This window comes from Anolis carolinensis, chromosome 2 (assembly GCF_035594765.1).
Source record: "Anolis carolinensis isolate JA03-04 chromosome 2, rAnoCar3.1.pri, whole genome shotgun sequence".
Classification (NCBI taxonomy): Eukaryota; Metazoa; Chordata; class Lepidosauria; order Squamata; family Dactyloidae; genus Anolis; species Anolis carolinensis.
In genome coordinates this window covers 105,921,313-105,938,387 of record NC_085842.1, presented here as the reverse complement: position 1 = coordinate 105,938,387, position 17,075 = coordinate 105,921,313, and the positions used below count along the sequence as shown (strand labels likewise).

Sequence of the window (17,075 nt, the reverse complement as noted above, 5' to 3'; positions counted from 1 at the left end):
TCAGCATTTTCCTGAACAGCTGTTACCAAGAAAAACTGCAGGAAAAAGGGAGTGAGAGGGAGAAAGCTGATTATTCAAACTACTTTTTCTAAAGCCATGATATATTATTTTCTGTTTTCTTCCTGTATAAGCAGGGGTTTCTTTTGTTTGGCTCTGGAGATTAGGAACATATTGCTTCTAGGATCATAGTTAAGTGATATTTGCAAGTCAAACAGGTGGGAGGGGGGAACGTGGGATTTTTTTGGTTTCTCATTCTTTGCCCGTACTTTATGCTGACCACCAACAAAGAAACCATGTGACAAGAGATTATAGTTCGAATTTTCTAGAAATATGTTATCTCCATTTTTGCTGCTTCTTATTTGATGGAATCGTGATTCCATACATGTTGTTTGGGCATGATGGGAATTGGAATTCATGAGTATTTGAGGGACCACATTTTATCCACTTTTGACATAGGAGATCCAGCCTAGCATTTGCTCTTTATTGATCAGAGTCGTGATAGTGAAATGCAGTTTCCTGTGGTTTCCCTTTCAGTGGCACGCATTGTCACGGGAGGAACAAGCCAAATACTATGAACTGGCCCGCAAGGAGAGGCAGCTTCACATGCAGCTCTATCCAGGCTGGTCTGCAAGAGATAACTATGTAAGTACTGGGTGGGGTCACTGATCCGGGATAATCCATCTGGGGTTCATTTTTGCCTTTCAACTATCTCAGTTTTAGCACACCAGCTTTCACTGTCTTGCCTCAGAGATAGTTTTAGGCAATGCAAATTATGGGGCACTGTACCTGAGTTAAGTCAGACACATCAGAGGAATATGTGTATCGGTTGTCAGGTTGTCCATTGTTTATATTAGAAGTGAGTCAAGAGAGGAGGCCTGGAGAGGTTTTCACTTATAGAACAAAAGTTTCTTCTCCCAGGTGGGATTAATGTTTTCGGTTTTTTGGCATGCATAGCAAATCTTGTATGTTAATCAGGGTTACTGGCTTTCTCCTCTAACTTGACTCAGCGTCCCATCATACAATGCAACCAACTTCTTGGACACATTCAAACACCAACTGTCAAATTGGTGTCTGTATGTGGTCACAACTATTTTTAGTTGTTCTCTAGACAGAAAGTTGAAAGGATAAAAAAAGTCACCAAACAAAATGAAGAACTAATTATCACTTGTGTTGATAATTTTGTGCATGTTTTTCTCCTATTTGTTACTAATCCTTTTCCCAGTCAATTTCCCTCTCTTCATTATTGCTATCATCATCAGTTTTAGTTTCTAATATTTACTTGCTATTTCTTCTTGATAATTAATTTAGTGTAATTTATTATATATGTTAAATCAGTTATTCTTTCCAATCTTTTGTATAAAATACCTTTATAGTCTCACTCTCCTCTGGCAGCTAGCCTTTCTGCTATAACTCTACAGCAGTCTTATATTTGTTCCCCATGTTGATTCTCATCTATTCAGTTTGCCACTTTTTCCTTTCATTTTTTTCTTATGAATTCCACTGCTTATTTTGTTTTGTCTTCTTCATGTATCTTGATTTGCGTGCATTATCCTTCCCTTAAGTTGCTACATATTTGTTTTACCTCGCCATTCTTTGGCTTTTCCTGATTCACCCACTATGTTTTTCACTGTTTCATGTTTTTGTCTTTTTTTTTTTTCATTTGCTGTTCTTTATCCTAAAGTGTACTTACTTCTTCCTTGCTAGTCTTGACACAATATCTGGACTTCCATTTCTCCCTTTCAACTTTTAACTTCTGATCTCTTCCAAACTGCTCATTCCCTCTCCTTTTGTCCTTGCTTTCCCTAATCATATTATCTTCCTCCAAACTCTAAGCCTCTGGACAGGGTCCCCCCCCCCTTTTTTTTTTTAACATGATTACTGGAGACTGCCAAGTTTTCAGGGGTTTTTTCTAAGTGGTAATAATAATACCTAAAAAGAACCAATTACACTATGCAACACAATTTTTGTTCCTGGTTTATAAATGTCATTTCTGAATTGGTTCTATCATAAAAACATGGAAAAAGCTTATTGAACTGCAAAAGATTTGTTTTTGCGATCTTAAAATGGCATATTTTCATCAAGGAAAATTACAAATGAAGTGCCTAGATTAACGAAAATAATAGTACCACTTTCAGCCACAAAAAATGAGGTTTCTGGAGTACAACAACTACTTTCAAAATAAGTACCGCACAATTAAACAGGAAATAACACTTTCAAACCAGGAACATAATGTTTTTTCATTATTTTGTTACATAGTGTTATCATTGTTGTTAGAATAGAGACAGGCGTTCTCTTGGTTAGCGACTGTCAAACTTTAATCCTCCGGATATTTTGGACAGCAACTCCCATAAGACTCAGCCAGAGGGGCTGATATTCATGACTCTTAGGAATTGACATCTAATATATGGAAGTGCATCGCTAGAGAATCACTGCTCTGGGATGCTTGAGTGGATGGATAAAGGGATGGGTATGTGTTTACACCAGGGTAAGAGTGCAGCGGAAGAGGAAAACAGCACAGACGGCAAACTCTATTCTATAGACTTCTGAGCAGCTTGGAAGTTGGCAGAGCAGCTTCCTCTTTTGACAGAAACTATATCTGATATTCCGTATCTCTTCTCATCACTACACAACTACCGTGTTTCCCCAAAAATAAGACAGTGTCTTATATTATTTTTTGCTCCCAAAGATGTGCTAGGTCTTATTTTCAGGGGATGTCTTATTTTTCCATGAAGAAGAATTCACATTTATGGTTGAACAAAAAAAAAAATGAACATTTATTATATACTGTACAGTGGTTTTCATCACAAACCAACATAACCAAACCAGACAAACTGTGACTCCTGTCAAGAATTTCTTATTACAGTAGAGTCTCACTTATCCAAGCTTCGCTTATCCAAGCTTCTGGATTATCCAAGCTATTTTTGGAGTCAGTGTTTTCAATATATCGTGATATTTTGGTGCTAAATTCGTAAAATCATAACCTAATTTGATGTTTAATAGGCTTTTCCTTAATCCTTCCTTATTATCCAAGATATTCACTTATCCAAGCTTCTGCCGGCCCATTTAGCTTGGATAAGTGAGACTCTACTGTATTACCATTATTTCCATGTACAACTTGTATGTACATTTGCTGATCCTGCATGCTCTGGTGTTCTGTTTGGCGGGCATGCTTCCAAACAAAAACTTTGCTAGGTCTTACTTTCGGGGAGTTTAAGAGTTTGGACTCCCTATTTATTAGCTTAAGATAATATCCACTTAGCTATCATCAAGGAATATTTTCTTCCTCCAGGTGTTAACAATGTAAAGTAGACAGAAAAGCAGCCTCATAATGGGCAGATGGATGCCTTCTTTTTAATTTATGTGAGCTTGAACTAGATTTATGGTAAGCAGAAATAAGGCACACGAGAGAAATAACAATGTGGAGAAGGCAGAGGGTTTGCAGATGGGCTTTATCACAATTCATAATAATAACCTCACCCATATTTGTGTTATAACTCTTAATTACTGAGTTCAATTAACTTTAGAAGTAGTCTTTGTAGATGATATATGGTTTGACATGTGCTGGCAGAATAAAGCAACTTCTTCAAGTGGCAGATGCTGAGGGAGCGTTGTATGTTAGAACCCCTACAACCATTCACCCAAAAAGACCCTGCCCATCTTCATCCTTTGGAGGACTGAAAAGTGTATGCCCTAAAGTAAGGGTGGGCAAGTGCAGAGAAGGACAGGGGCCACTCTGGACATGACCAGAAGTGATGTCACTTCCAGATTCATTATTGTCTGATTTCCTATAATTTATGGTGGGATGTCAACGGTATTTTTTCATCAAAATCATTGAGATAGATGGATGGATAGATGAGAAACAATTGGGAGGAAAAGGGATCCAGGGGCTTCAGGGTGACCCCAAGGGTTGTATATGGCCTTCCAACCACATTTTGCCCTCCTGTTCCAGAAAGCTTGCCTAAGAGATCTTTACGAGAGGTGCTACCCTCAGTTGTAGTTGGAAGAACATATCCTATTTCCACTAGTGAAGTAAGCTCCTGCTGCCAATTTGCTTTCATACACAAAATGGAGAAAAGTTCCATGTTGTCCATATCTAGGGTAACAAAATGTCTTCAGGCAGCTATTTTGGCCAAATACTGGCTGTGGCAAAACTACATCCGGATTTTAAAAATCTGGCCGTGCCTTTTTCCTCCCTTCTAAAAGCCTGGCAAAAGAACATGAGAAAAACGGGAGTTTTGGAAGCTGGTTGGATGAATAGATTCTGGCATCCCCACCACTTCTGAATCCCTATGAGGATCTCTATTCCATTCTTGCTCATCCACCAAGAGGGCAGTGAGGGCCCTAAGCTGAAGGTAGCTTTTGCTGGTCATAGTAGTTGAGGGGATTCTCTAAGTTACCTTTCCAAAATTGAACATGTCAATGCTCTGATCTAAAGTGCCACCTAGGCCAACACTGATTTGCTTGATTTGCTAAGCAGACACTGAGCAGCCTCCTACCATGTTCTCTTTCCTTCCATTAATGTGAACTGGGCATACTAAGTTGCCCTTCTCACACACATACCCTACTATGGGAACTGCTTTCCCTTCTGTGGTGCAGCTATGGTATTTGAAAGACTGCTATATCCTGGGTTCTGGGGACGTTTCATGTAGCAAGGTTTGTCCTCCATTTTTAGCAGATGAGCATTGATTTCTCATGCAGTTGAGTGGAATATGGAATGAGGATTCACAGTGTTGAAGTCCAGAGACTATTTTATTGATACCATGACATCATCTGTTACCTTGGACTCCCCTTTTCCCTCTTGCAATTCACCATAGTAGCTAGTGGGAAACTAGTTTTCCTAACAACATTGCATCATTGTGAACTATCCCTCTGGTAATCCTTGGCATGCTGTACTGCAGTTACAGATTTGTAACCTAGAGTTATGGATCTCTGACCCCTCTGTATCAGCTATATTGCATAATCACAATCATAGTACTATTGCCACACACGCAAAATCACCACCACTCCTAGAATCTCACTTTAAACTTTGGAGGGTCACTCTGAGCACTGGAGATCTTTTTTCCTTATGTTTGGAGTGTATTCACTTCTGCCGGGAGTGATACTGCAACAATCAGAAACAGATCCGTCTCATGTCTTAATTGCAGCATTGTTTGCTGTTGGAAACATCATCCTTCTTATGCCCCAAGCAGCAAATGAACAGAGCATCCTCCCAAACGTGTTGAGGAAAGTCAGTACCTTGGTAGCCTAGGTTTGCAAGATTCTCTGGACCTGAGCAAGTAGCAATTTTATCTCTGTTTACTCTTTGCCAGCAGGAGGAGGTTTTTAGCAAATAACTGACGTATCAAAATAAACAAGATCAACATAGTGTTCTTTCCTTTCTAGGTGAGGGAAACACTCACAGTTTGTAATCAATTATAACTGAATACATTAAAACTTTTTGAAGAGTTGTTCACTCCCAAATATTTAACTTTATGAATAACCTGGAAGCCCAGTATCTCACCTAAAGATTTTTGTTCCTCTTTAGTCATATTCTTAGATCAACCGTTTTATCTTGGTTAATTTTAAAACCTGTAAGTTCTCCATACACCTTCAGGATAACATTCAAAGTCCCATCAGAATCCAATGAGTCTCCTAAAAAATCACTTTGACCCTTTATGCAAGTACCCCTTTCTTCAAATTTTTCAGTTTAAGACCTTTAGCACAATTAAAAACAACAATGTTGAAGGAGGATATCCCCATCTAATATGTTTCTATATTTTTTATAGTTTAGTCAATTCCCCATTAATCAAATCTGCGGTGGTTAATCAGTTTCTTCCAAATAGCATCTTCTCTAGAAAAGCTCTCATAAAAATCCAAGGCACATTGTTAAAAGCTTTTTCAGCATCTAAAAATATCAAAGCTATAAGTAGAAACTTGTAGGTTCAATCTGAGCCATTTCCAGGTAAATTATTTGCAGTGGCAGGCAATGAAAGGACATCTCTGCTTCAGAGCAATAAGAACAATGGTACTATGAGGTAGATTCAGAAGTTAGAAAGTTGCTCTTTTGCACTGGAGTTCCCAGATTCCTTCACCCTGTCAGCTTGGGTATTTTGGGACAAAAGGTAACTTTCCTAAGCTCTAAATGGCTGTCTGACAAGGTTTGCAAGACTAGCCCAAATGCTTTAATGGTGATGATAATGTCAAAAGCACGGAAGCAGCTGCTTTGGGCATCTCTTTGCATCCTCTCCACCCACACATGAAAGGAGATGGTGGAGAAGTTGGAATAGGAATGTAGACCAGCTTATATTCAGGATGTTTTCATTAATGAGCACAATGAGAAATACCCTAAAGTCCTCTGCTGTGAGAATTTCTCAATTCCTGACTTCCTAATGTGAGCATGTGCTGAGTTGGTGCATTTTGTTTCTGTGCTCTTCACCACTGCTTATTGTTAACACTTTACCCCCTTGCTCTTCAGTCTTCTTCAGGCTCTTCATCCCGTGATCACACAAAGTTTAACTCAGGGCCCCTGGAATTCAGCAGTACTTCTGGGCCGATTTCTGCAGCAAGGGTAAGAGAATTCTGCAGCGAATGTCATTCTGCATTACGGCAGTGAGAGTCTGTCACCACCTGCCACTCGTGCATCCACCTAACCCAGCGTTGGCTGCAGAATTCCAGGAGCCCTGAGCTTTTCCATGGCCAGAGAATTGCTCATTGGCTGTGGAATTTGTTGATTTGGAGGAGGCAATCAATAGGTGATATGTGGGGCTTCTAGGCAGCTAGAATCTATGTCAGTGGAAGTGGCTGGTCCTTCCATGCCTACATGTTCCTTTTTAGACAACTCAGTAATTTTTTAAAAAATCTGATTGCTCTTCAAAATCTCTGGAGATTGGCAGTCACAAACAATGGTATCATTCCCTTTCTCCAGTTGTTTCCTTTTGTATATGGCATTCACAGAAAGTAGAGAGTAGGCTGCAATTTTATCCCCAAATCTGTGACTGATAATAAGATAATTTCTCTTATTATTCCTGACCTGTGGAACACAGGTTGAGGAAGACAACTCTCCACAAAAAATAATAACCCCAAAGAAAATGAAGAATTATAGATAAAGCAACAGAAATAACATGTCCATGACCTAGATATAATATTGGTCTTATGTAAGACTTGACTGATGATGGAAGTGAGCACTCAGAAATAAGGGAGAGCTGTTTCAGTATAACCACATTTATCATATATCCCCCTTACTGTCTAAATGGCTGTAACTGCTACAGGGTTAGTATTCATTTTCATTTAGACAGAGCACCAGATATAAATAATGACTGGTTTATGCTGCACAGGAAAGTTAGTATGAAAATAGATTCTTCTGATTTTGTGCACATCATTGCACTAATATTTTTCTAATAACATAAGAAATATTGCCATGCTTCATCAGTTTTAGGGTCCATCAAATCCAAGCATACCGTGTCCTTGCAGTGGCCAGCAGAGAAGCAGGTTTCAGACAAAATGGCATTTCCTATTGCTTGTCCCAACATCTAGAAGTGCTCATAGGTTAGAAATGTTTGTGTCTGTCTTGTCTCTCAAAACTGCTACCACTGTATGTACCAGAATGTTATCTGCACACCCCTTTTGCTAGGAAGGTGCTGACAGAAAACAAAATAGGCTCTAGGAGCATTCATGATGAATGGTTAGTCACATTCCCATGTGCTCTAGGCCACCTTTCTTTCTTTTGCCTTCCACATCCCCAAGTGCACTATTTCATGAATGTGGTGGATGAGGCTACGTTACTTTCCACCTGTGCCATACATGAAGGGAAAGCTTTTAAGAGAGCTGTTCAAATCTTCCCAGTACTAGAAATGCTTGTGTAGGGCCTCTGTCTTTCTGCCTACTGCACCTTCCTGAGATTTATTTTTCCCTGCTTCACATTCACTTGTATTTGTTCCCTAGAAACAACTACAGTAAACATAAGAATCCCATGGCCAGTGTTATACTAATCCAGTGTGGGATATTGGCATTTCTCCCTCTCACCCACTGCCTCACTTGGGGAAGCAGCTGTGGTGGTAACGCTTCCCAGACTGATTGGTGCCAGAGGGCTTCCTTAGGAAAGCTGGGGTGGATGCAGACTGGAAGGGTTGGTGAGTCTTTTCCTTGCCTGCTGCTGCCCGTCTATCCCCCCTTAAGTCTGTTGAATTAGCACTGCTCTTCAGGTCCCATCTCACCTTCCTCCCTTTCAAACTGGCCACTGCATCTCTTGTGCCAAGCATGAAAGGAATGGTGCAGAACAGGTGAGTGCAGAACTGAGTTTTTCCTTCATCCACCAACTTCTCCCTGCAATAACTGTTTTCACAAATCAGATCAGTGTTCCTATTGTATAAGAAATACTAGGATTGTAAAAAGCAGCTGGTAGAGATGAGCTGAAAAGGACAACAATCAAACTACAGGAGGGCCTGTCTTCCTGTAGCTTATATGCTGCCTTTCCATTCCTGATTTGTGCAAACATGACAACAGATAAATGGAATGTATATCTGGGGCTGTCCACAAAAGCAAATGAGAAACCTCCCAGCCTATGCAAAGCTAACACCTTGGTTCTTGAGATGCTAGCTTTTCATATTCCAGGATTTTTGATGCAAAAAAAAAGTATCAAAATAGGCAAGACTCCCTCTCTCATCATTTAGCATTTGTTGGAAGATACTACTACCACAATGTGTGTACATGTTGCCAGTTAATTTATGGTGAACCCATGAAATTTATTAGGCAAGGAATGCTCAGACATGGTTTTGCAAAGTCCTCTCTTTGAAATATAATCTGTAATACCTGGCATTCATCAACAGCTTCCCATCCAAGTACTAACCAAAGCTGACTCTGCTTAACATTCAAGATCAGACAGGATCTGAACCTTTAGGATATTTTGGCCCCTACCACAATGTACATTATCTGAAAACTTGAACTAATGTCCAATATCCAAGAATGAGAAGCTATTCAAACACGTTATGCCCCTAATATTAAGTCCACCATAGGGGTGTTTTCCAGATACAAACTTGTGGAAACCCATTTGCAACTTGAGTGCCCCAGTATGTGTTTAATACTCATTTCCTTCTTACAGCTGAGATGCAGCTTTGTGTCACATCACAATAAAGACACAAAGCATGTACATTAATAACAGCCACAAACATTGTGTCCTAATTGTGGTGTAGGGCAGCTGTGTAGTAACAAGGCCTCCCGCTGCCAGCAAAATCAGCATTATATGAAGAGGAGTGTGAGGAAAGACCGTCTGGTTTGATTTTGCTTGCTTTCATCAGGGAAGTGGGTTTTGTGCCTCAGTGATGACAAACATATTTGAATGCTGTTTGAAATTAAAATGAAACAGTCTTTGTTTTGCTCTGGCATCACAGTTCCTTCTCTGGAAGTTAAGCAAAGGCTGCACCCTCAAACACATTTACTGTGGACTAAGTTGAATTCAGATAGACTTTCTTCTAACTGAATATGTCTTAGGAGCAGGATGCCCAAACCTGCTATTTTATGCCTCAGAAAGACACTGCCAATAATTTCAATTTTTATACCTGAGGATAACATTGCCATGGCAAATGCTGCTGTCAGAGACATACATGGTTAAAAAAATGATCATGGGGAAAACAACCAAACTTTTTTGACATAGATAACCAGTTCCATATGCTATCCCTCAAATGTTCACATTCTCTACTTTCTATGTGCCGCTTTTTCTCCATCCTATCTTCATATTCACCTGCCCAACCTTTCCTTGTATTTCAAAAAGAAGTATTTTCAATAAATCCCAGTTTCAGGTTTTGCCCTGGGCATTCTTGTATGTAGGTTACAGGCCATGAGTGCCTCACCACAAAACTGAGAAGGTGAAGCCAAACTAGTTTCCCCTCACCATCATCTTTTCTGTTTCAAATCAGTTTGAGAGTATTTACACATTTGCTTGGAGAACTGTCACTATGGGCACAAAGACCTGGTCTTTGCAAATGGACTCACTCCCAGGGTATGGAGTAGGAAGCCAGGTTGTTTCCTCAACACACAGGCATTCAGTGTGGAGGCAGCAAGCCACATTTGCCCTCACATGGGGCACTAACTTACAAAACAAAACTATGGATCTTTCTTCAATCTTACTGAAATTTAGGGAAGCCCTCAGCCAATTTTTCACAAAGGCGGTGATCCATTTCAGATCTTTAATTAGCTGTATAAATACTGGGCCCAATAGGGCCTAAGACTGAACTATCCCCTGAGATCAGTGTATGATTTTAAATGTTGTGTGGAGACTTGGATTATCCCTTTATCAAATAGTAGGCCAATACCTGTAAGCTAAAGGCAAGAAAGGGGCTTGGTTCCTGTAGTTTCATTCAAAAGATAGACAAAGGTTCTAATACCTGATAATGACTTCTATTACAGAGTGTAAGAAAACATATAGAAAAAATAATATTTCTGTTCCCATATAGGGGTAATGCTACCTTCGAGCCCAACTGGGAGAAATGTAGAGAAAGAAGTAGACAGACAGACCTGGTTTGCACAATGGAAAACATATTTCTGTATCATAGACTTAGAAACAGGTTACTAGAGAGCTCTTTTCTCTGGATGTCCACCACTGATACAACCAATACTTGATTTAACATGTTTTAATTTCAGCCATGACATAACACAGCCATTTATTGGATAATGAAGAAAGGGCATCAGCAGAGGCACAACCAAACTATGTCTCTATAACTGAATACACAATTATGTCATCCTTTGGGATCTTTGAAGATCCTAGAACAGTGGTTCTCAACCTTTGGGTCCCCAGGTGTTTTGGCCTGTAATTTCCAGAAATCCCAGACAGTTTACCAGCTGTTAGGATTTCTGGGAGTTGAAGGCCAAAACATCTGGGGTCCCACTGGATGAGAACCACTGCCCTAGAAGAACCAGCTGATGTCGTATAGGTGAAACCATCTATAGGAGCATAATTGGACACTGCTCTGCTGCCACCCCACTCTCTACTGACCACTAAGGGACCAAATTGGGGAAGGGGTGCAGAAGGTAGAAGGTGGGTTGGATTCTTTGGTAAGGAGATGTGCAGGCACCTTCACTTTTATCTCTATATACTTTTGAGATCCCAAAACTTCTTCCATCGCTAAAATCATCAGAACCATAACTTTCCAATAGCAAGGCTAACTCATCAGTTGCTTAAAAGGTTGTGTGGGATCTGGCACCTTGCTGGTGGTACTGCTGGATGGGCAAAAGGCTACATTAAACGAGGTTTGGATTACTTCTAGATCATCATATGAAAACATTTCCTTGGTGGTGCCTTTTAAATAAAGGACTGGGAACCATTGGTGTTAAATTATGTGTTTTTGCGCTGCAGGCCAGGGAATCAGCAGCCTGCGGGCCAGGTGTTTGCCTCCACTTTAAGGGTAACACCTGACACTCCAGAATTCACAGTGATTAGATTTTGGATAGGTATGGGGGAAGAAGCATGGGAGCCACATTTTATTCCCACCTCTAAACAGCCCTCTGACAAAAGCAGATGCCTTTGAGTTATGATTTGTGTTCTTAATATCTCTTTCTTTCTCTCTCTCTCCCCCACTCCCCTCCTCTCTTTTTGTTCACAGGGGAAAAAGAAAAGAAGAACAAGAGAAAAGCAGCAAGATTCAAATTCAGGTAAATCCACTTGTGCAAAACCCAGGGTACTTTCTGATAACTTTCTGCTTGTTTATATTGGTAAGGGATTAGTTGAAACACCCAAACAATAGCTATAATCTTTCTCTAGGATTTGCATCCATGACCTAATGTGACTTCAGTAATCCTTATCTACGTTAATACTGCCTTTGATTTCTCTATAGACAGACCACTATTAATGCTATAAACTCTAATGTGTTTCATATCACATGACACATAACAGCTATTTCTTCTAGCTTTACTCTTCTCTGCAACTGTGTGTCTTCTGTTCTTTTGTAATACCACCAACAATCCAGTTAAAAGGCAAAGTGTTCATATTCAGTTCATACCTAGTTATTGTCTGATGCATTAAACTTCAGTCCCTTCATCTTGCCAAAAACATTTATACCTTATTTTCCAAATGTATGTAAGTTCAGTGGTCTCTGGAATATATTTCTTCCCTTCCAACAATCCTTCTCTCCAGTCAGTAAATTAGCATGTCATGTCAATACATGCCAATCATCTCCAAATAAGCTATTTCTCTCCATGAGTGAGGCTATTACAGCAGTCAGAATCCCCGTGAAAATTTTATTGTATCTGAGTTTTATCATTTTATTGTGCAATGCTCCAACATAATTTGATAGAATCAATCTAGATCAGTTTAAAAAATAGGCGTAGATATTTCATTCTAGTAGCAAAAACATTTTGGTATTCCGTTAGTGCCAGTGAAAATGGCAGATGCAAACAGAATCAACCCCTTTCAACTGCTGTCCTCAAGTCCATATACTAAATGACATATCATTTAGTCCATATCATTAATGCCCATGTTGGCATTAGACTGCATCCATGCAGCCAAAAGCTAAGCAGATTTTTTTTTCTGATGCATGTCTTACTGAGGCCAGTAGAGTTGATTTTCAGTTAAGTACACAGATCTGCAACTGTAGTCCCCTACTTCAGGAGATCATTTGGCTATCAAGCAAAATTCTCTTCATCATGGGCTGGAAGTCTGATGGTCCTTAGCAGAATATATCTTAATGAGATTGCATGGTGTATGTGTGTGCATACACACACATGCGCGCACACACACACGCACACACCAGTCATTTTTATAAAGTACATTCTAGTACTTTATACCAGAGAGCAGTGTCCCAACCACTGCATTTTGGGTCGTCCTCAGTCAGGTCATTTTGATTATTTACCTAATGTGTCCTTTGTTCCAGATGAGATACTGCTGCAGCCGGCAGAAACTTGTTGCCAAATAAGGTTTTATGTGGCCTGTTTAGTTTTGCCTCCGGCAGTTAAATTGATGTTGCGTCTTTTCTTCTTCTTCCTCCTGCTCTTGCTGCTGTTTGTGCCTCTGCCTTGCCCATTCTCCGCCACGCATGCTCCTTGTTCAGATCCTGCCTCTCCTAAGAAATGCAGAGCTCGCTTTGGCCTCAACCAACAAATGGACTGGTGCGGCCCATGCAGGTGTGTATTGGAAACCTTTGCTTTCCAGGCTTGTTCCTTAGGCTACAAATTGTTCTTCTGTGTGGTTTTGGTTTTTTGTGCACTGTTTCTACAGCTTCCTTTGGGCCTAACACTACTAATTGCACTCTTTAGACTTGCTTCTTGTGGCCTCCCTAGCTTTTTCACATTGCTCCTGTTTTAATATTGCCTCCACATGCTTTCTTCTTCTAAGACAGGGGAGTGAGAATAACAGTCATTCAAAATATATAATCGTTTATGTATAAGCCATTGAGCTAGAATTTGTGTATGTCAATTAAATCCAAAGGTGTCACATGTGCCTGGTTACCCTTGTCTCTAAACTTAAACAATGTCAAACACAAGGTGTGTGGAGGAAATAGTTGCATCTATGTGCAGCACAAGAAGAGGGAGCAATCTTCAAAGAGTGAGGAGTATAAAGCAATCATGTTTAATTTGATGGTCAGTGAACTGGTGCTATTGGCTGCCAGGTAACAACTATAGCCAATGTACACACCTTCAGTACTGATCATCAGCATATTGGAAAAATAAATGGTCAGTCCCCCTTGCATCAGATAGCTTGTGAAGAACTGGTGGAGTACAGGCTAGCCTGAGATTTCCCCCCGTTTAGATGAAGAGCCTAGCTAAATCTAAAAGAAGGTGAAAGCTAATAAGACTGTCCATTTAATCCTCTAATGTCACTTCTCTCATCTGTATTTTGCTCAAGGATGAGAAGGTGATCATAGAGAAATCAGTGGTTTTCAACCTAGAATCAGTACTAGCTATGTGCAGTCTCATATAAAGAAGTAGTGATGAGGGTAAATTATCTCACATATCCTGAAGTTCCCTCAGTGTGGCCAGCTTACTCTTCTGGAGGAGACATTCTTGTTCCTGGAACAGGAATTGTATGAGAGTAGATACAGGACCTTTGGTTGCCTCAACTCTTTTGGACCACAGCCCTCTTCATTCATAGACTTTATTGGACATTCTGACTGGCCATTGAGGATACTGAAGTCCAAAGCCAGATCTCTCCCCCCCCCAAACTATATCACAAAAATTATGATTGTGGAAGTTTATGTTACATGAATTAATTATGAAGAAAAAGGCTCATTTTGCAGCTGTTGTGACTTGGATAGAGCCACTGGTGAAGCAAAAAATGTACATGATAGCCCTTTCCTACTGCAAGGCTGCCACCCTCCCCAAATACTGTGTTGGGAGTCTCCTCATCATCATAGATGGCTTTGGGCCTATTCAAGAGCAGAATCTGACTCACAGCAGAATTAAAGGCATTGTTTATTACTGACATGAAACCTGCTCTCTACTTCTTGCCTTCTTAGGTTGGTGCCTCATCATCACAATCCTATCCTAATCAAGGTAGCTTTAAAGCCCACACATTCTCCCATTAAATTTGTAATCATGTAGTCCATTATCTGCCTGGCATAAAAAGGTTTGTGGAAAAGTGCCAAATGGACTTCACAGTCCCTCTAAAAGATTTACCTTCAGACTGCCTAGTTTGACACAGTGCCCACCTTCCTGCAGAATACAGTACTTATGGAGGAGGAGTTGTGTCATAATTAATTAAAACTAAGAATTTCTTCTCCATGAAAACCATTAATTCAATATTTCTTAATAGTAGCAAATATCCAAGACTAAGCTGCTGCCGTCCAGTTAGCAAAAGGATCAATGGCATTACTTTCCAAATGTCTGATTTACAGACTAAAGAGCTCACAAATTCTTTGCTTTGTGCTAGCATGGCTTCTGTACTAACCAAAGTAGCTGGAATGCCCCTTAAGAGCTTTTGGTGGCTTCCTTACTTGCTTATTTTCTCATCTTCTACAAGACTACATACTGATTCTCTTTGTACTAATAGGCCAGCTCCAGATTAATAAGATTATTTGAGTTGAGTGCAGTCTATCACTGCCAACAATATTCTCCCCAGTATTTTCCATTCCGTAAGCTCAACAGATGGACCACACGCCATACAAACTTTGGCACTGGCACCAGGCCCAACTAAAGAAATGAAGACCACATTGGTGTAAATCATTTGTTAGAAAACTTGGTTCTCTTTCAAATTCTTTGGCTTCTCATATTGTGTGGTAGAAAAGCTAGAGTCCAGAGTTCATCAAAAAATGTATTCAGGAGTTACAAAAACCTTAACCACATAGCCTAGAGCTATGATCCAATCTACTTAAACTTACACTATCCATAAAGTTTTTTTCTGCATTATGTATTGCCAGAAATATGGGTATGATAAATGGAGTATGTTTGTGCATATTACATATTCCTAACAGCCAACTCTCCTCTTTATACATTGTGTAAGTTTCTGTTTTACCTCTTCATTTTGGTTGATCAATGATGTGCAGGAGTAGACTTCCCCTTGGATGTTGCTAGTCACTGCTGTAATAGTAGTGTGTGCCTCTGGCCAATCAAGATAAAAGGAAAATGCATCTCTTTGAGGATATCCACCCACAAGAAATGCTGCTGTTGCTTCCCACTGAGAGAGAGAGCAATCATCTTGCTGTGAACACCACAGGAGAGAGGATAAATAGGCACCTTTAAAGTATTTGAGCAGTAAACCCAAAGACTGAAATGAGAGTGTGGGTTCCTACCAAATGCCATTTCATGGTGTGCCTTCCTTTTTCAAAGTGCTTATGAACAGGAGGAGTCAGGTATTTTGAAATATAAAAAGGTGATGTAGAAAGAGAAGAGGGAAAGCGAAAGCTAAAATGCAGATTAACATTTAATGATAAAAATGAGAATCCAGTGAAAGCTGAGATGGCATGCCAACCTACGTCAGTCTTTTTGGCATGCCGTACAGCTCTTCTCATTCATTTTTCTGGCAAAATGGCAATTATTCAGTCAGTATTTTTAGCCAGAAACATTCGCCCCCTTTCATTTTTATGTAAATCTCCATACCTCCAAAGGTATGTTACCTGCAAAATATACTCTACCTTTCATGACATGGGGGGGGGGGGGGGAGATTTTTCCTTGACGCCGCCTTGAGTCCCCTCGGGTGAGAAAGGCAGGGCAAAAATGTTGTAAATAAATAAATAAAATAAATAAACTGGTTGCATTTTTACACATTTTTTGGGGAATAACTCTACTGAGTACAGTGGATGACCTCTATGAGCATTCATATAATTGCTCTGCAAAAACTGATTCAAGGAGAGACCATTTGTTGGCTTTCTTCTCTCAAAAATTTTCTCCCCAGTAGAACAGCTGACATCCAGACCGGTTACTGTTTGCACATGCACATGTGGAGATGGACACCAACACAGAGAGAGCAAAGCACATTGACATCGAGACATCCACAGTTCTCAGTTGTGTTAAAACAGACTGAAACTCGGGTCTCCTCTGTGCAGAACCATTTTGAGGAAAATACATTTACTTCTACAGACGTTTTCATTTCATTGTGGATTTATCTGATATCGGAAACTAAACAGGATCAGCCAATGAATACCACGTGCTATAGTCCATATTTCATAGGAAGGAAGTGACAAAGTTGCTTCTTGAATATTTATTGCCTAATAACACCCTGTGAAATTCATGGGGTTACCATACATTGACAGAAGGTAATTAAAAGCACATATCTACAAGGACCATCTCTTGACTTACAAACTGGATTGTTACTGATTTTTTTCTTCTCACATCTGTCATCCAGTGAACCAAACTGAATAGTTAGTTACATGGGGTGAATCTCTTAGGAATAACTAAGGCATTATTTTTATCTCAGCTGATGTGCACAACTTCCCCAATTTTAATTTGGGGGACGACAACAACTCACTGCATTTTGGAGTAGACAACATAATTTCTTCTTTATCTATGAAGTCCCGGAGTCCCTGCGTACTGGCCATCAATGATGACCTGATGGGAGCTGTAGTCTAAAACATGAGGCCACCAGGCAATCTCTTCTGTTTGAATGTCTACATATGCTGCAGTTATACTGCCACCCAGTGGTAAAAAAACTGCCAAGAGATACTTGAGAAATGTTT

General features: G+C 40.0%; 2 protein-coding genes across 11 annotated transcripts in view; one reads left to right on the top strand and one right to left on the bottom strand.

Annotated features, from left to right (window-relative positions):
* The window catches only part of skp1 (S-phase kinase associated protein 1), a 49,115-nt gene that overhangs the window by 3,687 nt on the left and 28,353 nt on the right, over positions 1-17,075 (bottom strand). The gene's annotated exons all lie outside the window — the stretch shown is intronic.
* The window catches only part of tcf7 (transcription factor 7), a 132,298-nt gene that overhangs the window by 110,660 nt on the left and 4,563 nt on the right, over positions 1-17,075 (top strand). For 3 of the 10 annotated variants that reach the window (XM_008104754.2, XM_008104755.2, XM_008104758.2), the window contains 4 exons: positions 535-642; positions 6,455-6,547; positions 11,574-11,622; positions 13,017-13,089. In XM_008104754.2, coding sequence (XP_008102961.1) covers positions 535-642; positions 6,455-6,547; positions 11,574-11,622; positions 13,017-13,089 — 323 coding nt within the window. The remainder of the gene's footprint in view (positions 1-534; positions 643-6,454; positions 6,548-11,573; positions 11,623-13,016; positions 13,090-17,075) is intronic. The other 7 variants (XM_062970363.1, XM_062970364.1, XM_016991746.2 and 4 more) reach the window with 3 other exon arrangements.